The sequence below is a fragment of the Oenanthe melanoleuca genome, chromosome 12 (assembly GCF_029582105.1).
Source record: "Oenanthe melanoleuca isolate GR-GAL-2019-014 chromosome 12, OMel1.0, whole genome shotgun sequence".
Classification (NCBI taxonomy): domain Eukaryota; kingdom Metazoa; phylum Chordata; class Aves; order Passeriformes; family Muscicapidae; genus Oenanthe; species Oenanthe melanoleuca.
Genome location: NC_079346.1, coordinates 280445 through 301182, shown reverse-complemented (window position 1 = coordinate 301182; position 20738 = coordinate 280445). Strand labels below are relative to the sequence as shown.

Here is a 20738-nt window from a genome sequence, read left to right as displayed (position 1 = left end):
TTTGGGCAAAAGCAGCTCAAGATCACTTTACTCTCAGTAGTAATTATTAGTACAAACATGTTTATTCAGCTGATTTTTCCCTTTCTGATGGCTCTAGAAAGGGCCCTTCCCGCCCTTTCCGGCTCAGCCAATCACCGCCGGCGCCTCCGTCGCGCCGGCCAATCAGCGCCACTTCCGGCTCAGCCAATCACCGCCGGCACCTCCGCCGCTCCAACCAATCAGCGCCCCCCGCCGCCCCAACCAATCACCGCCTTTCCCGGCACAGCCAATCACCGCCGGCACCTCCGCCGCTCCAACCAATCACCGCCCTTCCCGGCCTAGCCAATCACCGCCGCCGCCCCAACCAATCAGCGCCAAGTGCCAGCCCGGGGCGGGGCTGCGCCTGAGGGGGCGGAGCTGCGCCTGAGGGGGCGGAGCTGCGCCTGAGGGGGCGGCAGGCGCGCGGACTGATAAACTCTAATAAACTGTAATAAATGAATACTGCCGCTTTTCCAGCATAAAGCACCGGCTAACGGCGGTTTTAAAACGAACTTCAAAGTGTGCAAATGGGTTCACGTCCTTCTTTGTTCCCTTATGACAAGTAAAGTTGTTGTAAGAGCAGAAAAGGGAAGCTGGCACTACTTACGTTCTCCCTGGGAATTGCCAAGGAAGAGCAATAGGTTTGTAAAGCCTTGTCTCGTGATGTACCATTACATGAAAGAAAAAAACCCACCAAAAAAACCAAGCTCTTGCAAAGCTAATTACACAGATGGGAAGATGTGACTATGGCCTGGCTGAAGACAGACTCAGATTGCCTTGAAAAGGCAGGCCTGTGAAGATTATTTAATACAGCACACCAGGTTTTAACCAATAGGATTTTATTCTGCTGGTATCTCAACAAAAAAAATCCAAACAACTGAGGTACAGTACAGAAGTGTGACTAAAAAAAATAAATCTTCAAACCATGGTTTGATGTATTGATGTTGGTTAAATAACTCAGTTTGAGATTACTGTAAAGCAGAAGACATATGCATTCCACTACTCCTTTTCATCTTCAGGAAAGCAGAGACTTCCACCTGGCCAAGCACATTATTTCCAGAAAGACACAAGTACAACATCACTGTTACCAGCAGAGCTAGCTAGCACACTACCAGCTAACCTGAGAACTCCACCAGCTCTTTCTCACTTGAAGTGGTCTTTGAGGGCACAGAGTATTTGTCCCCTTGCATGAAGGAGTTCATACCTCATTCTTTGACAGCTTCCTCCTGTTCTTTTCAAGAGCCTGAACTCTGACCACAGCACATCCAATCAAATTTGACCCCTAAATTTGACCAAAAAAGCAGAGAATAATTCCTACAGTATCAAGGAGTAGTATCAGGCACAGTACTTGGCTATACTGTTTAAATTTTATGGGAATGTCAATTAAGGCTGATTTATCAACATGTTGTAGCCTCCCAGTAATAGAGTGCTCATAAAATGGGATACTTGTTTCCCATGTTCGTGTCCAGTTTAGATAAAATCAGTTCTCATCCTGCTAAAGACATAGCAAATCAGGGACAGGGATCACTTGCTGTGGCTGGAGCCTGCCATGGTGCATCACTGCTCGTTCTGCTGCCCTTCTGTCACAGCAGACACCCCTCCCTGGCCCTTGTTCACGTCGCTGATACACGCCCACAGTCCGTCCACCGACTCCTTCCACAGTGTCACCTCAAAAACAGAGCAGGAACAGCTTTCAGCTTCAAACACACCCTGCTTCCCCTTTTCTTGCAGCTACCACAGCATGGGTTTGGTGATAGCCTACAGTCTTATGAGAAGAGTATGTGAATTGTCAGTACCCCACAAAATCAAGTTCAGCCTGCATTTCTACCCTCCAGTAAGGATTCAGAGAGCAGTGCAAGTAGTTTTCCAAAGGTTAGGGTCTTCCCTGCCCTCCTGATTAATCAGAATAAAAAATGTCTCCATCACAGCACAGGAGACTCTATGTCAGCCTTGTGTTAAACACCTGACAGTCTCATCTCAGCTCCTCTGAAAACAATGCACAGGGGTAAAAGCCAAGGCAGCAGCACTCACTTTGTTGTCTCCTCCAGACACTGCAAGGATATTGGCAGTGATGGACCAGCTCACGTGCCAGACAACATCATTGAACTTGTGCAGCAGCTTTGGCGACCAGGAGTTTCCAGAGGCATCGTCACACGTCCAGATAAACACTCTGCCATCCTGTAACAGCACAGAGACCAAGCTGGCTGGGCACAAGAAACACTGCCCTGATCTGCCCCTGGAGCTTCCAAATCACAGCTCAGACACCACCCCCTGACGTGTCTGCATGCATGAAGGCTGAGGACATCAGAGATGATTAAGTATTCCAGTTATTAGAAAACAGTACTTTCAGAAGGAAGTTCACTAAATTTGATCCCAAAACACTAAAATATTACATTAGTTGGAAGGTCTTCCTCCTAGTGAGGCCATGCTGTCCATAATTTTCAAAACAGAAGCCAGTCTTTGGTACAGAGGCGCACACACATAAACCTTTGTTCAGAAATGCTTCTATTGGGATTCTGAGCTAGGGAGGAGCAGGAATCAAAGGCTCTTACACAGAGACCCAGATATAGCAAAGCATTGCCAAGAGGACATGTTAGAGCAGCTCTATCCCTACAATTCCTTTACCAGAGAAACAGGGAAGGAAGCACATGGAAGTGAGCACACCAGGTGCCTCTGTCACACAGAAAGCTCACCTGTGAGCAGCTAGCAATGGTGCTGGTTGGCAAACCTATGGATGGAGCCCAGGCCACGTCTCGTACCCAGTCACTGTGAGCCTCCAGCTTCTGCTCTTCTTTCCACTGACCCTCTTCTTCCCTGAAAACACAGCTACATAGTCAGAAAGGTAGCAGCAGCATCCTTCATCATCTCATCCCCTGCTCGGGAAGGCTGTGGATTGTAGCACTCAGACTCCTTGTTCATCAATACACTACAAAGCACAAGTGTTCCCCACTTCTCCAAAAACCCCTATGGCTTGAACTGACAAAATCCCTTCCAGGGGACAGAAAGCAGCACAGGCAAAGAGGTTCTGACCTTCAGTTACTGTCAGAAATCTGCTACTATCAAAATGACAAGCAAAGACCATTAGAAACCCACACTTAAGAGACAGGATCACACAGGGCTGGCACAAACTGCAAGAATCACAGGAGATACTGTGCATCACTAAGCTTCCATTTTTAAAACACTTCTCGAAAACAGTGATTCGAAGATGATACAATAGAGATGCTAAAAATATTACTTAGGATACTAACAGGGACACTCAAAGCCTACAGTGTCAAGTTTTATCTAGCAACTGGGCACTTACTTCCAGATCTTGACCAGGTTGTCACAGCCACCAGATGCAAATCTTTTGATGTAGTTTGGCTTCTGACCAGAGGGTTGCTCTATGAGGCTCCCTGGCACAACAGCAGGAGCCCAGCTAACTGCATTACATCCAATCTAGTAATGAAAAACATCACTGTTAGAAGCTGCTTGCTTTAATTAACTAAATAAATAGATAAAGGCTGCTGAGGGGGTGAAGAACATGTAGCATACTCTCTGCTGAGAGTGGGGAATAAGCCCATCTCAGAAAAACTGAAGTCCTGCACAATGCTGGATGAGCATCGGATTAATAAGAAATGCAGATGCAGTCTAGCCTCACAAAGGCACTTACTCAGAAAACCTGAGGCAGCTAAGGGCATTTGCACTCAAAATAGTTCATCTTGGACATGTAAATAGGAGAGAGACAGAAACTGCAAAGACAAAAGGCACACAGAGTTGCTAAGATTTAGGAATACAGGAGTAGAAGGAACCTTTGGTACAAATTTCCTTCTACTGGGAGCCACTGCCATTAGCTTATTACATTCTGCTTAAACAAATATCTCCACAATTTTGGGAAAAACAGGAGTCCCAGTTTTTCCAGATGGTGCAGGTATTCTCAGGACCAAGGCCATTTCTTAGCAGCAACTTTCAACAATAATGCCTAATAAACAGGCATTGCCAGTGCTGTTTAGTGAATTTCACTGTATTTCCACCTCATTTTAGTAACTTAGAAGTACAGCTGCCTACTCTGGATGAACTTAAACTATTCTTGGTTCTGGATGTTTCACATCATTTCACTGCATTTCAGCATTTGTCTAGCCAAGTGTCTGAGGCATCACCTCAGTGTTATCTGTAGCTCTGGGAACTCGGGGCTGCTCCAAAGGACCAGACTCACCGTGTGTGCATTGCTGATCTTCTTCACTTCCCACTGCCCATCCCCCGTGTAGCTCAGCAAGGAAATGGCCCCGTCAGAGCTCCCACAGGCCAGGATCAGCCCATAGTCGTGTGGTGCCCAGCAGACAGAATTCACTGGGAAGGGTGAGAGACAGATTACAGCACAGGGACTACCTAAAACTGACTAATTCACTGCCTGGTGTCAGTGGCACAGTCACCAAAAGCAAGTGGCCTGAAAGCTGAGAATGAGTCAAATTCCAGCAAAACCCAGCCAGTTTGCAATGCTTACTGAGTAACAAATCTGCCTTGGGAGGGTAAATCAGCTGAACACAAAGTTTCCATTTTAAAACAAAATACAGCATGATAAATGCAGTTTTTCTTATTGGAAAGAAACAGTATTTTCCTCAAGAATTCAGTTCCCTGCCATCTTTATTTGAAAGCTGACTTATTTGTACAACAACACTTATAGACACATTGTATGCATCAGTAGTGGGTTATCCAGCAATATGACCTCAGGGAAATGTCCTCTTAGTGCTGAACAGATTTACTTTCTCTTCAGTTTTTATCCTTTCTTTTCGGACAGAGGCTTCCTTCCTTAACACTAACAGATTTATGTCAGTCTTACCCAAATCCCCATCTCCCCAGTCTCCCTTCCCAGCTCCACACTCCAACCCTCCATACCTGAAGAATCATGTCCCGTGTACTCATAGGTCTTTTCCCAAGTGCCATTTTCTTCCTTCCAGATAATAACCTTCCTGTCATAGGAACAGGAAGCCAAGATATTTCCATACATAGGATGTGCCCAGGCAACCTGCCACACAGGACCTTCGTGCCTGCAAGAAACATCATTTGGAAAAGCTGAGAGAAACCCCTTCCAGCTGCAGCTGCCTCACAGACCACTGTTGTGAATTGCTGCTCTGGGAGGGATTAGAGCTCTGACATGAGGAATGGGTAATGCTAAGTGGCAATGCTAGTGCCCTGACACAGGGCTCTCACTGCCACAGAAAACAATTCCAACTTGTATCAGTACATTTTACTTCTTGAAAATCACAGGTGCAAAGTACTAAATGAGTGACTAAGCCCCACTGGGGCTCTGTCCCCGCCCCAGCTCTGAGTTGTTCAGCATAGTCTTGGAGGAGTTCACCCTGGAATTCAACCTGCACTTTATGCTGCCTAAGGGCAAAAGGGCAAAGCATCAAGAGTGTGCCCTGCCTGTCCCAAGCTCTCCTGCTGTGCCATCTCACCCCCTGAGGTCTGCGATGAGGATCTGCCCCCCGTTGCGCACGTCGAAGATCTTCACGGAGCGGTCTGAGGAGCAGGTGGCCAGGCGGGTGCCGTAGTAATCCATCTGTGCATCGTGCTGCAGGAGAGCAGGGAGAGCTGAGCTCAGCTCCCAGCCTGCTGAGGGACCCCTGCAGCACAGCCACCTGCACAGCAGGGTCCGGAGAGCGCTTTGAAACAACCCACACACGCCACACGAGCAATTGGTTTCCCCAGCTGCTTCTTCAATCACTTCACAAACGCTACACAGAAAGAGTCCAGGGAATTCTGAGCAGCAGCCCACCGCATTTTCATGACAGGGAACACAGACTGCTCACTACAAAGCAGTGACCAGTTATGTATTTCTGTTTCTTTTATTTCTTAAAAGTGGGTGTACAAATACTGCTCTTTATTACGTTTGAAACTTCACCACCACTGAACCACAGAATCTTTAAGGCTGGAAAAGACCTCCAAGGTTACTGACTACAACCTTTGACCAATAAATTGTCACTAGAGCAGAGCACTGAGTACCACGTCCAGTAATTTCCTGAACACCATCAGGGATGGTGACTATACCACCTCCCTGGGCAGCCCTTTCCAATGCTTGACAGCCTTTTTCTGTGAAGAAATTCTTCCTCAAGAACTAGGCTCACCTAACTGGGCTCCTTCCTTCAACAAATTCTGTGAAACCTTTCTTCCTACCCACACTAATACATCTACTCCCAGAAACACCCACATAGAGAAAAGCCATTTTTATCAGCTGAAGTTCTGTACCAGTAAACATAAACATACCTCTATTATTTCATAGAAACGGGCAGAAACAAGCCCGCACACGAAAGTTAAGATTTTAAATCACTTCCCCTTTCTTCCAAGCCAAGTTTTCCTCTCTACACAGTATAAAACAGATTTCAGGCAGCATTCTGCACCCAGCAACCCAGGGGTGTGCAGCTACAGGGGCACACACACGCCGCCCTCAGCGCCCAGAGCAGCTGTCCAGCCCCCGCCACTTACGATCATGTCCTCGTGGGACGTGTCCACGGTGTTAATGACCGACACCTGCGGGGAGAAGGGACAGAACCAGCTCAGCGCCCCAAGGTGGGCCGCGGCCCCGGCGCCGCCGTCCGTCCTGCCGCCAGCCGGGGCAGCAGCTGGGCCCGGGGTCCCGTGTGCAGAGCCCGGTGCACCCTGTACCGTGCCCGGTGCCCCGTGTGCCGAGCCCCGTGTGCCGTGCCCCGGACCACCAGGGCCGCGACAGAGGCCGCACCCGGCTGCGCTCGGGCCCCGCACCGGGCCGCCGCCTCTCCCCCGGCCCCGCTCCCGTCCCGTCCCCTCGCTCCCGCCTCACCATGGCGCCGTCGGCCCCGCTCCCTCCCGTCCCGTCCCGTCCCGTCCCGTCCCGTCCCCTCGCTCCCACCTCACCATGGCGCCGTCGGCCCCGCTCCCTCCCGTCCCGTCCCGTCCCGTCCCGTCCCGTCCCGTCCCGTCCCCTCCCCTCGCTCCCGCCTCACCATGGCGCCGTCGGCCCCGCTCCCTCCCGGCCCGGCCCGGCCCGGCCCGTCCCCTCGCTCCCGCCTCACCATGGCGCCGTCGGCCCCGCTCCCTCCCGGCCCGGCCCGGCTCTGCCCGTGCGCTCAGACGTGGCACGCCGGTCCCGCGCACAACCGGCCCCGCCGCGCCCCGCCCGCCTGCGACGACGTTCCGGCCAGCGCCGGGTTCCGGGGCGGCCGCTGCCTGCGCTGGGCCGGGAGAGGGCGAGGGGCGGGAGCGGAGCGGGGCTGGGCTGGCCTGGGCTGCCCCGGGCACCGAGCCGAGCCCTGCCCTGCCCCGGGCACCGAGCCGAGCCCTGCCCTGCCCCGGGCACCGAGCCGAGCCCTGCCCCGGCACCGAGCCGCCAGCGGCCCGGGGCACGGCCCGAGCCGGGCACAGCGCTGTGTCGGCAGCCCCCGGCACAGAACGGAGCGGCGGGCCCGGGCCCGCAGAGCCCTCCGCCATGGCCAGCGTCTCCTACCACATCTCCAGCCTGCTGGAGAAAATGACCTCCACCGACAAGGACTTCAGGTGCGGCAGCGGCGCGGGCCGGGCCCGGCTCGGGCCGGAGGAGCGGGCGGGCGGGCAAGCCGAGATTCGCATTATTTTATTATTCATTATTATTTATTATTTGTTATTCACTGCGCTCAGGCAGTGTCCCAGCTGAGGGGGAAGGCAGAGAAACCTGCGGGGCTCCCCTCCCTTGCCAAGAGTGGTGCCTGATGAAAGTGGGAGGGGGCAGTCTGGGCAGCTGGACGTCAAGTTGTTGTTTGTTTTGTGAATAAAGAACAGCGTAGCAAAGATGCTTCTAATTTGTTTTGGTAGTTTGTGAGACAGTCAGTGCATTAAAAGGGGTGAGTAGTCCCCCGTGCCCTGGGTGACAGTGCTGCACATACTGGCTCTGCTCAGGCTGCTTGGAGAACTTTTCTGTGTGATGGGAGAATGTGCCTCCCTAACAGGACTGAGATGCTTTTATTTCTTTGTTTATGTCAGCAGAAAAGTTGATATCTTTTTAGGGTTAGACGAATGGCTCGATGTGCAAGGCCATCTACAAAAAGTAAATAAAACTGACGTGTGAAAGATTTCACTCCTGAACATGTTGTTCTCTCCGTACCAACCTGGAACATAATGTTGGGCCAGACTTGATGTTTTGAGGTCTAAGAGAGGGGTTAGTAATAGGTTGATTTTTGTAGAAGCTGCTGATGTTCTGAGATGTTAAAATGGGTACTTTGTGAAGAAGTCAGTGATGCAGCAGTTGCACAGTCACTTTGTTCAGTTTGTAATTTTCGGTTAACACTGCAAAGGAGATGTGGCCAGCCCCGGGCCGTGTCACGTCACAGAGGCACTGCGGGGCCGTTTCCTCCCAGCACACAGCCAGCAGTGCTGCAGCACCAAGTCCTCTCCTTCCCCTCCCAGATGATGCTGGTGAGATCCCAGGTCTGGGAGGATGGCAGCAGTGCAGAGCTGCCTGTGCTGCCATGGGAGGCTCTGCTCAGCCTGTGGCCATAATTGGTCATGCTGGCTGCACACAGACTGAATGCAGAGTGCAGCCAGGAGCCCGTGCACAGCAGGAGCAGAGTGCATGGTAGCACCTGAGGGCGCATTGCTGCTCTTTTCTCTCTCGGGGTTCCAGGCTGGCTGTGGAACACCTCAGCAGTCCCTCGTTCCAGATGTGCCTCCCTGCTGCTCAGGAAGGGCGTGGAACGTTGAAGCCTCAAACCATGACCTGTACTTGAGAGCTCCTGTGTGCTGAATGAGTGACATCAGAGCCTAATTTAAAAAGGAGCCGTCGTTTTGTAACAGGAGAGGGCTTGGTGGTTCCTGTCAGACATCCATTCTGTGCAGGGCTAACATTGGACAGCAGCTAACACACGATAGCCACACTGAGATTTCTTAGAACCCCAGACCAGCACCTTTTGCACTTCCTACTCCTGGGAAAATAGATACTTGCCAGGATTTCTCAATATCCATTTTGTCCCTGTTAGAAAACTGACTGTCAGTTTGGTCTGTGTTTTTTTTTTTAATCTGGAGTGATAAATACTCCAGATTTTAAATACTGGTTTTGCTCACAACAATCTAAATATAGCGTAGTGCATTTCTGAGGTGTAGTTTGTATGGAGTCATGACTTTTTTTTTCATTTTTTAAAGTGATGGGGCTTGTCCATGTGTGGGGCCATACTATCAGTGCTAGGTTAGCCAGAAGGAACAGAGGTAGGTGCATTCTTAGACCCCAGACTGCTTTTCCTAGGCCAGGTGACAAATTAATGAAAAAACCCCATCATGATTGTTTTCTGGCATAGTTAACCATCTTCATTGAGTCAGAGGAAAAAATACACATGCTGAGTGCCATTTTTAGAGTTTTTGTTTACCTGACTCCTGTTGGGTAGTTATCTACTTGTAAGACAGTAGTGATTTTCCTTTTCCTTAGGACAGTGTTGTAAGTTACTCTTTGGTAGTGTGTTTTCATGCAAGCACCAGTTGCTAGGTTCTGTCCCAGGTGATGCAAAGGTGATTGTGTCTTTGTGTCTGCACATCAGCCAATCCACTTTTTCCTCTGTCCTTTCAGGTTTATGGCCACCAACGACCTGATGATGGAACTGCAGAAAGATTCAATAAAACTAGATGAAGACAGTGAGAAGAAAGTTGTGAAAATGCTTTTGAAATTGCTGGAGGACAAAAATGGGGAAGTACAGAACCTTGCTGTCAAATGGTAAGAGCCTAGACAGTAACAGCCATGTTCCCTGGCACTAATAAAGCCATCACAGACTGCAGAGAGTGTGTGAGAACAGAGCCTGGCCCTTGACACCTCCCTCAAATCTCCTTTACAAGGGATTTTACCCTCTCTTGCAGGCACTGCACTTTCTCTCTCTGTAGACACAAGGGGTGAGCACACAGACATCTTTGTAGCAGCAAGAGATGATTTTGGAAGTACTTTACTGTTGCTGTTATAAACCTCATCACATGGAGGGTGGATCCCTAAGATTTTGTTTCTTCAGGGAGAAGCACAATTTAAAATTTTGGTCACAAGCTCTTGTCCTCCCTCAGGCTTTGAAATCCAGTGCTGAATTTCTCCATGGATCTGTCTTTGATAGCAATGGTACTAAACATGTATAGCCCTTATGGGCTTTAATTTCAGGTCCAAATCCTTCTCTTCAAGAGAATTTTCACTGAACTTTGTAATGCACTTGGATTTTTCCCTGTCTTGACACTGAGTGCAGCCTGTGCTGTTGCTTTGCCTTTGACCATTCCCGGATTTTTTTAATCCAAGTGAACAAAAGCAGCAGGTTCCTCTGTTAGTGAATCCTTGTTAAAGGGATCCTGCTGCTGACATGTTCTTTCCCATCTCTTTCCCCAGTGGGGCTAAGTGGGTGTGTTCAATCTAGAAATGCCATTGAATGGCTCAGTTCACCCCAGGGCTCCAGAAGGATGGGCCATTTAAAGACAGCTTTGGGTTCCTGTATTTTTCCCTGCTATGGATCCCATTCATATTCCCTTCTTTTCAACCACATGCTGCTTCTTTCCCTGTTGTTTCCCTGTTATCTTTGGCCCTTTCTCTTTGATTCCTACTGTCCTGACTTTTCTTGGCCCTGTTCCTGTCTCTGCCTGCTTTGGGCTGGTTTTAAAGCAAAACAGTTGGGCACTGAGTAGAGGACCAGCTTTTCAACTTCTCTGCCTGTTCTTCTCTGGTTGTATCTGAGTAAGTCCATACTCATTGCAGTCTCTCATCCATCCAGAGTGTGATAATGAGGAGGCCTCAGAATGGACCAGGAATATTTCCTTTCCGTGCCTAAGGAGGTGCTTGGAGGGAATGTCAGTCACTCCCTGTAGGTGGCCAGGATCTTTGAGAAGGAGCAGTGAGATGGTTTGAAGGACATGGACAGTTGGATTAGGCTCTTCATGCTGACTGGCTTCTCCTCCTGCAGCCTGGGCCCGCTGGTTGGCAAGGTGAAGGAGTACCAGGTGGAGACCATCGTGGACACGCTGTGCACCAACATGCTGTCAGACAAGGAGCAGCTGCGGGACATCTCCAGCATCGGCCTCAAAACTGTCATTGCTGAGCTGCCACCAGCTGCCACAGGTACCCTGTGTGTCCCCAGCTGCCACTGAGGAGCAGGGAGCCCCAGCCTTTGCAAACAGGAGAAAGTGTCGAGTCCAGAGCCTAAAAATTTCTGATTCTTTACTCACCTGCCAGAGGACAATCTGTGAAATCAGGAGGAGGGACAATAGAGCTGAGGTACCAATGGGAGGAAAGATGGAATGAAAAGAAAACTTGAGCTGTATTTGGAACTATGTATCCCGAAAATGCATCAGCTTTTCAGGGGATACCTGAGGCTCCCAGCAATAGGATTTTCCTCTGCAGCCATCTCAATCTCTCCGGATTAGATCTCCCAGTGGTGATTTCTTTTTTCAGTGTATGAGGGAGTGAATGGCTCCTGGCAGCAAAAAAGATTCCTTTTTAACTGACAGCAGGGAAAAATATTTCTCTTGCAGGTTCCACCATGACAGCAAATGTGTGCAAAAAGATCACAGCCCAGCTGACAGGAGCCATTAGCAAGCAGGAGGATGTGTCCGTGCAGTTGGAAGCTCTTGACATCCTGTCAGATATGCTGAGCAGGTACCAGAGGATTTCCTTCTGGCAGCTGTGCATAGAAGGGGGCTGGAGGGATGTGTCTGATTTTGATTTCTTTATTCCCCTAATCCTATTAAAAAGACAGGATTTGGTTGACTGCTCCTAGGGAATATCTGAGTAGAGCAGGTCCCCAGCAGGGACAGATAACATGCCAAGCCTTTCTGTGCTTGGGAATGGCAGTGCCTCTGGTGATGGATCCCACAGAAGCTTAGCTCACACAAATGTGGAAGGGTGAGGGCAAAGCAGGGAGGTTTATTTTAGCCCTATGAGCCCATCACACATGCTTTTTTTTTTTTTTTTTTTTTCCTGGCTGCCTCTTTCTCTTGTTGCATAACTCAGAGTGACAGTGTCGTATGTCATCTGCTTACAGCAAATTATTAGCACACCCTTGGGTCATCCAGAAGGACACAGTCAAAAACTCCATGATGGAGATAAATAAGCTCTCCCTGTGTTTTACAGAGCAAGTCAGTGTTCAGACCAAAATTACAAATCCACCCTTCCCCTCTGCCTCCCCACAACGTGCATGAAGTCTCCATAGCTGAAGGGTTTTTAGGTTTGTTGCTGCCAAGAGGGCTTTTTTCTGAGCCTTTGACTTTCACCTTGTTCCTTGTTCTGTTCATTGCAGGTTGGGAGGAACACTCTACTCATTCCATTCCTCCATCCTGACCTGCCTGCTGCCCCAGCTGACGAGCCCCAGGCTGGCAGTACGTAAACGGGCCATCATTGCCTTGGGGCACTTGGTCTTGACCTGCAGTGGAAACATCTTCTCAGAGCTCACAGAGCATCTGCTGGCAGAGCTGAAGAGGAATGAGTCTACATCTACCACCAGGACATACATCCAGTGTGTGGCTGGCATCAGCAGGCAGGCTGGGCACCGCATAGGTAGGGTGAGCAGCTTGGAATGGTGCTGGGAAATGCACATGCATTTTACAGCAGCTCCTCTTAGTGATAAAAGAAGAGTGCTCATTGTTCTTAATGGATTAGTGGCTTGTGATCCCCTCTGTGGTTCTGGTCTGGCTCTCTGATCTCCACTTGGAAAGGAGACACCAGAGTATCTCCATGGCTGCCCTTCTCTAGTGACTAAGATTGTCCCCTCGAGATCTCACAGCACTTCCCTGGTTTGAATTAACACCTCTATGAACTAGGTCAGTGGATTTTAATTGACAGAGGGCATGGCAACATATTGTATTTCTTTTCTAAAAGACCTGCCAGAGCTGGGATTAGGTCCTAAGAGATCTCTAATCACAGCTCTTCCTGTGGCTGAAGTGCCACCAAGGGGCTGCAGACAGGGAGCAGGGATGGGCTGCTGAAAGCCAGCCCAGCTGGTTTTGGTGGGCTGCTGGCTCCTGCCCGTGAGCTCTGGGGCAGGAGTGCTCTACCAGGCACAGGAAGGAAGGGACAGGTGGCTGAGCTGTCAGCTGCCCAGGTGAGTGAAGGCTGGAATGGTTTTTCACTGCTGCCTGCTCTGTCTTTCCCAGGAGAGCACCTGGAGAAGATAATTCCTCTGATTGTTCAGTACTGTAACGTGGATGATGACGAGCTGAGAGAGTACTGTTTCCAGGCCTTTGAGTCCTTTGTGAGAAGGTGTGTGCCCTTGGGGAATGCCTCTGTACCACCCTGTGCATCCCTGTCCTAAATATCCATACATTCAGCATCCTGAAAGGAGGGCCTTCCTGCAAGTATTCCTGTTGGGAAGACAGTTCACACATGAAATCTCTACTGCACATGCAGAGTTGGAGAGGAATCATGAGCTGCTTTACCTCAGCATGGGAGGCTGTCCCTCTGCATTGGTTTTGCAGGAGTGGGAGTTTTCCTTGTCCTTGGAGTGTTCCTTAGCCAGAGGGAACTGCCTTTCTCCTGGTGCATGGAGGGAGCTGGAGGCAGGCAAGGGGGTTGGGCAGAAAAGCTGCTGAGCTGCAGCTCTTGTGTTGGTTGGTCAAACATTTTCTGCTTGGAAAAGGAGCCCTGCAGAGCTGCTGAGGTGTTCTCCCAGGAAGGGAGGATCCAACCAGGGTGTGTAGGTGTGAACTGACACGTGCAGGTAACCAAGGGCCACGATCAAACCACAGCTGAAATGCCAGCAGCAGGTTTATGTCATTACCTTGCTAGTAATGCTGGGTGACAGACACATGGGGACACAGGCTCTGTGTGACTTAGTTATCCCAGCTGAGAGAGGGGCAAGGGGGTTTGCTGCCTGCCTCACTCTTACAAAAGGCTTCATGCATGTCTGTGAGAGTATTCTCTCTCCACAGCACTTGTACTTCTGAAAACATGCAGAGGATGAACAACATTAGGTATAATAAGTGGAGTTTTCCCACACTGGCATCTTTAGCATTCCCAGCTGCAAGGTCACTTTGAGCAAAACTATTCCCTCCTCCTCACCAAATCTTCTTGTTTTAACTCCCAACAGGATGAAGGCAATTGATTAATTTATTTGTCCTTATTAAAGTTATTGCATCCTCCCTATAGGGAAATGTGGCCTTGCTTCATACACAGCAGGAAGGAGCATCTTTGGTTTAATTCGTGTTATCAAAATGTTCACATGGTCTGTGAAGCACTTTGTGATCCTTTTGAGATTAATAATACTATTTGGATATTTAAAAGAACTTAGTCTCTGATTAACTCTCACAATTTTCATTTGTGATAGGTGCCCAAAGGAAATGGACCCTCACATCTCAAGTGTGATGGGACTGTGTTTGAAGTACATTACCTTTGACCCAAACTACAACTATGATAATGAGGAGGAAGAGGAAGAGATGATGGAAACTGAAAATGGGGAGGATGAAGAGCAAGGTGCCTGCTTGTGAGGATGGCTGTGCTCAGCAGAACCCGGGTTAACATTTCCCCCCTCCTGCTTTCTCCTCCTGGAGAGGGCAGCTCTGAGCATCAAGTGATGCTGTACTGCAGTTTCTCACAGTGCTGCCTTGCTTCCCCCTGTGTTCTAGAAAGCAGCGAGGAGTACAGTGATGATGACGACATCAGCTGGAAGGTGCGCAGGGCTGCGGCCAAGTGCCTGGAGGCCGTGGTCAGCAGCAGGCCTGACCTCCTGCACGACTTCTACACAACCCTCTCCCCAGCCTTGATAAGCAGGTTCAAAGAGAGGGAGGAGAACGTCAAAGCTGACATCTTCAATGCTTACATCTCCTTGCTGAAGCAAACACTGCCTACCCAGAGCTGGCTGCACTCTTCTGCTGCCTCTGGCAAGGATGACATTCCCCTGGCAATGCTTCAGAAGCAGGTGTGTGAGCAGGTTAAGTCACAAAGCAGTGAGAAGTACATACCTTGAGAATGTGGCTAGCTGAGGGAGCCTAGGGCAGGCATCTAGAGGGTCCCAGATCCAGATCCCAGGAGGAGAGTGCTGGCACAGCCCAGGAGTGTGGGGGTATAGCAGCACTGCCCCTCCACCAGCCCTGGCACCTGTGCAGGCTGAGGCAGGCTGGCTTCTGGGTGAAGGCTCTGGCTGGTGCCTTATTGCAGCTGCTGCTCAGCAAACTCATCAAATAAACTGTGGTAGAAATGTGCTAGAGTGAGCCTCTGAGAGCAGCTGGGATGGCTCAGGTGTCCCCTTCTCATTTGCTTCTCCAAACTGCAGGTTCCCAACATCATCAAGGCCTTGCACAAGCAGCTCAAAGAAAAGAGCATCAAATCAAGACAGGGTTGTTTCAGCCTTCTGACAGAATTGGCCAGTGTTCTTCCTGGATGCCTGGCAGATCATATACCTGCACTTATCCCTGGTAAGCTTGTCTGTGGTCTGGGGAGAACCAGCAAAATCAATCCTGGGGTTGGCAAAATCTATTCTGAACACATGCTCCTTGCCTGTGCGTTCCAGTTTTATTCCTGTGTTATTCTGCTCAGCATTAGGATAAACACAAGAAATTCTGCTCTGTGCTGAACAGCTCCCAGATTAATTCTGGCCTCTGTACTGAAAGCCAGGATAAAAACTCCGAGTTCATTTCCACAGTCCCTGACAAGATGCTGTTGGGAGGGCCTATTCCAGCCTCCTCTGAAAGCAGCTGGAATTGTGCTGTTACCACACTGAGATCAGAAATACAAATGCCATTTCCTTTTGCAAAATGCAGTGGCATTTAAAAAAATTCTTTATATTGACCTGTTCTTTAATTTGCACCACATTTTTCTGTGAGCTCTTCTGGCCTGGGGTCTTATGAAGCATCCCACTCCTGGAAGGCTCAGGTCCCACCTTTGCTTTTGGTGTGATTGTATAGTGAACATGAGAAAAGTCTCCTGTGCTTGTCCCTGGCTGGATCCATGAACCTCCTTCTTTGGGAAAAGTATGACATCACTGCATTTTCTTGTGCACAGGTGTTGTTTTCTCCTTGGTGGATAAATCCAGCTCCTCCAACATGCGGATTGACACACTGTCCTTCCTGCACGTCCTTCTGTGCAACCACCAGCCAGAGGTATTTCACCCTCATGTCAAAGCCCTGCTGCCTTCTGTTGTGGCCTGTGTTGGAGACCCCTTCTATAAGATCACCTCAGAGGCTCTGCTGGTAACTCAGCAGCTTGTGAAAGTTATCAGGCCTTTGGACAAACAGTACAGCTTTGATGCCAAGCCCTATGTGAAGGACCTTTTCTCTGCTACTCTGAAGAGGCTGAAGGCAGCTGACATCGACCAGGAGGTGAAGGAACGGGCCATCTCCTGCATGGGACAAATCATTTACAACTTGGGAGACCATCTAAGCACTGACCTCCAGCCAACCTTGAAGATATTTCTGGAGAGGCTCAAAAACGAAATCACCAGACTGACAACAGTCAAAGCATTAACCTTAATTGCTAATTCTCCACTTCAAATAGATTTGAGACCCATCCTAGGGGAAGGTCTCCCCATTCTTGCTTCATTCTTGAGAAAGAATCAGCGTGTCTTGAAACTGAGCACCCTGAACGCTCTGGACATCCTGGTGAAGAGCTACAGCGACAGCCTCAAGCCTGCCATGATTGAGGCTGTGCTGACAGAGCTCCCTGCCTTAATTACTGAGAACGACATGCATGTGTCCCAGGTGACCATCACGTTCCTCACGACTCTGGCCAAGATTTATCCATCCTGCATCTCCAAGATCAGCAGCTCTGTCCTTGCTGAAATCTTTCAACTTGTCCACTCCCCTTTGCTTCAAGGGGGGGCCCTGAACGCCATCATTGACTTCTTGCAGGCGCTGGTCCTGAGCAAGCCAGCTGCTGTGGGTTACCCCGAGCTGCTGAAGCAGCTGACAGCGCCCGTTTACTGCCCGGGCGCGGGCGGGGCCGCGCTCAGCCTGCACAGGCAGGCCTTGCACTCCGTGGCCAGCTGCGTGGCAGCCCTGTGCTCGGCCTGCCCCAAGGAGGCCCCTGCCACCGTCACCCAGTTTGTGCAGGATGTGAAGAGCCCCAGGTCCAGCCCTGCTGTGCAGGTGCTGGCTTTCCTGTTCCTGGCAGAGGTGGGGCGCAGCAGGAACCTGAGTGCTCAGAGGGAGCTGAGGAGCGTGCTGCTGGAGGCGCTGGCGTCCCCCAGCGAGGAGGTGAAATCCGCCGCCGCCTTCGCGCTGGGCAGCGTCAGCGCCGGCAGCCTGCAGGAGTTCCTGCCCCTGCTGCTCAGCGAGATCGGGAGCCAGCCCAAGAGACAGTACCTGCTGCTGCACTCCCTCAAGGAGCTCATCAGCTGCTCCCCAGCTGCCAGCCTCACGCCCTACGTGGAGGATATCTGGGCTCTGCTCTTCAAGCACTGCGAGTGCACGGAGGAGGGGACGCGCAGCGTGGTAGCAGAGTGCCTGGGGAAGCTGACCTTGGTGAGCCCTGCTGAGCTGCTGCCCCGCCTGAGGAAACAGCTGTCAGCAGGTAATGGCTGGGGCAATGGCCAGAGCGGGCAGACGCTGCCTGCTGATGGAAATTCCCTTTGGAAACTGCTTGTGGGTACAACAGGGAGCAAAGCCAGTTGAGAGCAGGTAACCAGATGGATCTCTGTGCAAGGGGGATCAGAGGAGCCCTGGTCCACACAAGAGCAGGAGGGTGCTGGGAACAGGGACTACACCAGGAGATTGTGCAGGAGCAGATTCAAACAGAGTTGATAAGAAGAATCCTCTACTCCCCTTTCTCTGCAAGACGTGCAACAGGGTCCAGAGCAGAATATGTGCTAGAGTTACAACAGTGATTTTCTCTCTTGGTTTTTCACTGTTTTCCTTTCCCTCTCCATGCAGGCTCCCCACATGCCCGGAGCACTGTGGTTACTGCCATCAAGTTCACGATCACAGACCAGCCTCAGCCCATCGATGCTCTCCTGAAAGGCTGCATAGGTAGGCTGCTTTGGAAGGGGCGTGAGCTGGGGGCATGAGGGGCTGGCTGTTGCTAGCAGCTCAGGGATTTTCCACTCCTCTGTGAGTGAAGGCAGAAAAGTTTCAAAGAAGTTTCATCAGATGGGATCTAAGCAAGAAAAATCCCCCACAACTTCCTTGAATAACAAAGCTTCTGATTTGACTAGGGTGAGGTAGTTAGAGTCACACTGTTTGTTTTTATGCCCGAATGCAGGACAGTCATGTTTCTTTCCTGTCCCAAATGGAGGGAGAGAAAGCATCTCAAATGGTTCTGACAGACTGTGCCACTAGTTGTTTTACCACAAATGCTCTCGTAACCAGCCTCCTTGAAATACACTATATTTTTCTAAAATACTGCAAAAATATTGCAGCCTCTTGGCTACAGGACTGACTGATGTGTTCTTATCCCACAGGTGACTTCCTGCAAACTCTGCAAGACCCAGACCTGAACGTTCGCCGTGTGGCTTTAGCCCTGTTTAATTCTGCTGCTCACAACAAGCCTTCCTTAATCCGGGATTTGCTGAGCTCAGTCCTGCCCAGCCTGTACAATGAAACCAAAGTGCGCAGGGAGCTCATCCGTGAGGTAACGGGGCTTGGCTGGGCGGGACCCCCAGGAGTGGAGCCCAGCTGGAGCTGCTGCTCTGTCTGCTCTTTGTGACAGCTCTGCTGTTTGTCTTGGCTCAGGTAGAGATGGGGCCCTTCAAGCACACAGTGGATGATGGCCTTGATGTGAGGAAAGCTGCTTTTGAGTGCATGTACACCCTGCTGGAGAGCTGCCTGGACCGGCTGGACATCTACGACTACCTGAACCACGTGGAGGATGGGCTGAAGGATCACTATGACATTCGGGTAGGTGCTGTGCCTGACTGGTGCCCGTTTCCCTGTGGGGCCTGGGCTGCAGTGGGGCTGTGTATCCCCAGAGCCCCAGACCAGGGGCTGCAGTGTCCCCTCTGCAGACACCTGCAGCACTGGTCACACCTGGGCCAGCTGCAGTCCAGTCCCCGGCTGCCTGGGCTGCGTTTGCTCTTAGCAGAGCCCCTTGCACAAGTGCAGGGAGCCGAGCACAGGGCAGGCACAGCCCAGCCTGTGGGCAGAGCTGTGCCCCACAGACCCACCAGCAGTGTCCCTCCCTCCCTCCCTGTGTGCCCGGGGCAGATGCTGACGTTCATCGTGCTGGCGCGGCTCTCGGTGCTGTGCCCCAGCGCGCTGCTGCAGCGCCTCGAGCGCCTCATCGAGCCCCTCCGGGCCACCTGCTCCACCAAGGTAAGGGCTGCTGCTGCCCCAGGCTGCCTCTGCCACTCCCCTCACCTCCCCAGCTGGAAATCCTCTGCTGCTCTTTGCTGCAGTGGCATTTTCTACACTGAGAAGGGGGCTGTGTGTTGGCAGGTGAAGGCCGGCTCGGTGAAGCAGGAGTTTGAGAAGCAGGATGAGCTGAAGCGCTCGGCCATGCGGGCAGTGGCTGCTCTCCTGACCATCCCTGAGGTGGAGAAAAGCCCAGCAATGGTTGAGTTTTCATCCCACATCAGATCCAGTCCTGAAATGGCCTCACTTTTTGAGAGCATCCAGAAAGATTCTGCTTCCCTCCCCACCTTGGAGTCAATGGACATGAGCTAAGATGTTCTTCCCCACCACCCTCCTGCCGTTGGAATGCCCCAGCCAGACACCAGCTGGGTGGGGAGGAACAAACGCCACTGAGCTGCTCTCCTGCCACAGCCAAACCCAAGTTCCTGGGCAGCCACAGGAGAGACTGGGGATGGTGTGTGAAATGTGACAGCTGGGCAGGACTGGTTTGATCCAGCTGCACTTTTTATCAGACACCTCAGAGATTTGGAATGAGACCTGAGATCAGAGGAATACCTCATGTAGGGGAGGGGCTGGAAGATGAGTATTCCCATTTTTAGGAAGTTCTAAGGGGTGCACAAAGCAATCACAGTTGTGGTTCCATGAACAATGGAAACTACTTCTTCAAATACTCCTTACTGCAGTACAAAGGTCTTTTAATCACTGCACATGCACTTTCTACCTTAAACTGCCCAAGAATGTACTTATAGTGTTTTCACTGAAAAACATGACTAAAATCTGGAAGCCATGTCTTTATGAATGGGTTCATCCCACAGGCCTTTGGGAAGGGAGACTTGCACCTGCCAAGCTGCAGAGGCTGTACAGGGCAGGGGGTTACCTGACACTCCAACACTCCTCCTGGGGCTTCAGTTTGGCATTTGGGAAATACAAAGCTTTGTTGCTTGGCTTTTATATTTATGGTTTTGACTGCAAAATACCTCAACCCTCTTCCCCAAGGGATGATTATTGACTGTTTCAGTGACAAACCCTGCTTAAAGCTTTGCTTTGCACTAACGTGGCTTCTCTCTCTCCCTGGGCACCTCAGTGTTGGTGTCACCAGCCACAAGGCTCTCCTGGTCCTGGTCACACATCAGCAGCAGGCATCTGCAGGAGCACTGTGGTGTCAGTCACAGGGGTCAGAGGTGGCAGGCAGGAGCCAGGGGTGCAAGCACACAGCCCATAGTGGCTGCTGTGCTTGAATTCTGCTTTGTGCAAGAGAAAATGCCTTAAGAGACTAAGGTTCTAACAGCCAACTAGAGAATGAAGCCATCATGACGCACTGCTCTAGCCACTGACTGCTCTGTGCTTTCTTTTCTCTTTTGACAGAGTGGTTGATGTGAATAGTATGTATAGTGGTGTGTGAAAAGACAGCTGTTGTCTGGGTGGTATAGAAAATAAAATACACTTGTGAAACTGCGTGCCCTGAGTTCACTGCCCATCACTGTGGCACTGCTCCCTGGAGCCACACACAG

The 20738-nt window shown here is 50.8% G+C and overlaps 2 protein-coding genes across 4 annotated transcripts; one reads left to right on the top strand and one right to left on the bottom strand.

Moving 5' to 3' along the window:
- Positions 1–840: 840 nt before the first annotated feature.
- SEC13 (SEC13 homolog, nuclear pore and COPII coat complex component) lies at positions 841–7174 on the bottom strand. Of its 3 annotated transcripts, XM_056501107.1 has the most exons (10): positions 7088–7131; positions 6978–7013; positions 6481–6525; positions 5454–5569; positions 4891–5042; positions 4211–4344; positions 3320–3453; positions 2712–2832; positions 2050–2196; positions 841–1686 (listed from the first exon to the last, which is right to left on the bottom strand). In XM_056501107.1, exons 2-10 carry the CDS (start codon positions 6978–6980, stop codon positions 1576–1578), a joined length of 963 nt encoding a protein of 320 aa, XP_056357082.1. In that variant the 5' UTR covers positions 6981–7013; positions 7088–7131; the 3' UTR covers positions 841–1575. The 3 variants fall into 3 exon arrangements, with proteins under 3 accessions (XP_056357082.1, XP_056357080.1, XP_056357081.1); XM_056501105.1 differs by lacking the exon at positions 6978–7013 and having other exon boundaries at positions 7047–7174; XM_056501106.1 differs by lacking the exons at positions 6978–7013; positions 7088–7131 and adding an exon at positions 6815–6865.
- Positions 7175–7365: 191 nt separating this feature from the next.
- On the top strand, positions 7366–20682 carry LOC130258079 (cullin-associated NEDD8-dissociated protein 1-like). The gene is made up of 15 exons (XM_056501103.1): positions 7366–7527; positions 9563–9706; positions 10920–11074; positions 11488–11611; positions 12252–12508; positions 13105–13210; positions 14274–14419; positions 14572–14864; positions 15219–15360; positions 15947–17452; positions 17812–17907; positions 18339–18508; positions 18610–18774; positions 19081–19188; positions 19312–20682. Exons 1-15 carry the CDS (start codon positions 7460–7462, stop codon positions 19537–19539), a joined length of 3708 nt encoding a protein of 1235 aa, XP_056357078.1. The 5' UTR covers positions 7366–7459; the 3' UTR covers positions 19540–20682.
- Positions 20683–20738: the final 56 nt, after the last annotated feature.

What these genes read in the sequence shown, in the direction of transcription:
- LOC130258079 (XM_056501103.1), top strand. Translation starts at nt 7,460, where the DNA reads ATGGCCAGCGTCTCCTACCACATCTCCAGCCTGCTGGAGAAAATGACC. An exon ending in GAGGAAACAGCTGTCAGCAG is followed by an intron (nt 17,453 to 17,811) that starts GTAATGGCTGGG and finishes CTCTCCATGCAG; the next exon opens with GCTCCCCACATGCCCGGAGC. An exon ending in AGGATCACTATGACATTCGG is followed by an intron (nt 18,775 to 19,080) that starts GTAGGTGCTGTG and finishes TGCCCGGGGCAG; the next exon opens with ATGCTGACGTTCATCGTGCT.
- SEC13 (XM_056501105.1), bottom strand. An exon ending in CCATTGCTAGCTGCTCACAG is followed by an intron (nt 2,197 to 2,711) that starts GTGAGCTTTCTG and finishes GTGCTGTTACAG; the next exon opens with GATGGCAGAGTGTTTATCTG. An exon ending in TGTCTGGAGGAGACAACAAA is followed by an intron (nt 1,687 to 2,049) that starts GTGAGTGCTGCT and finishes TCTGTTTTTGAG; the next exon opens with GTGACACTGTGGAAGGAGTC.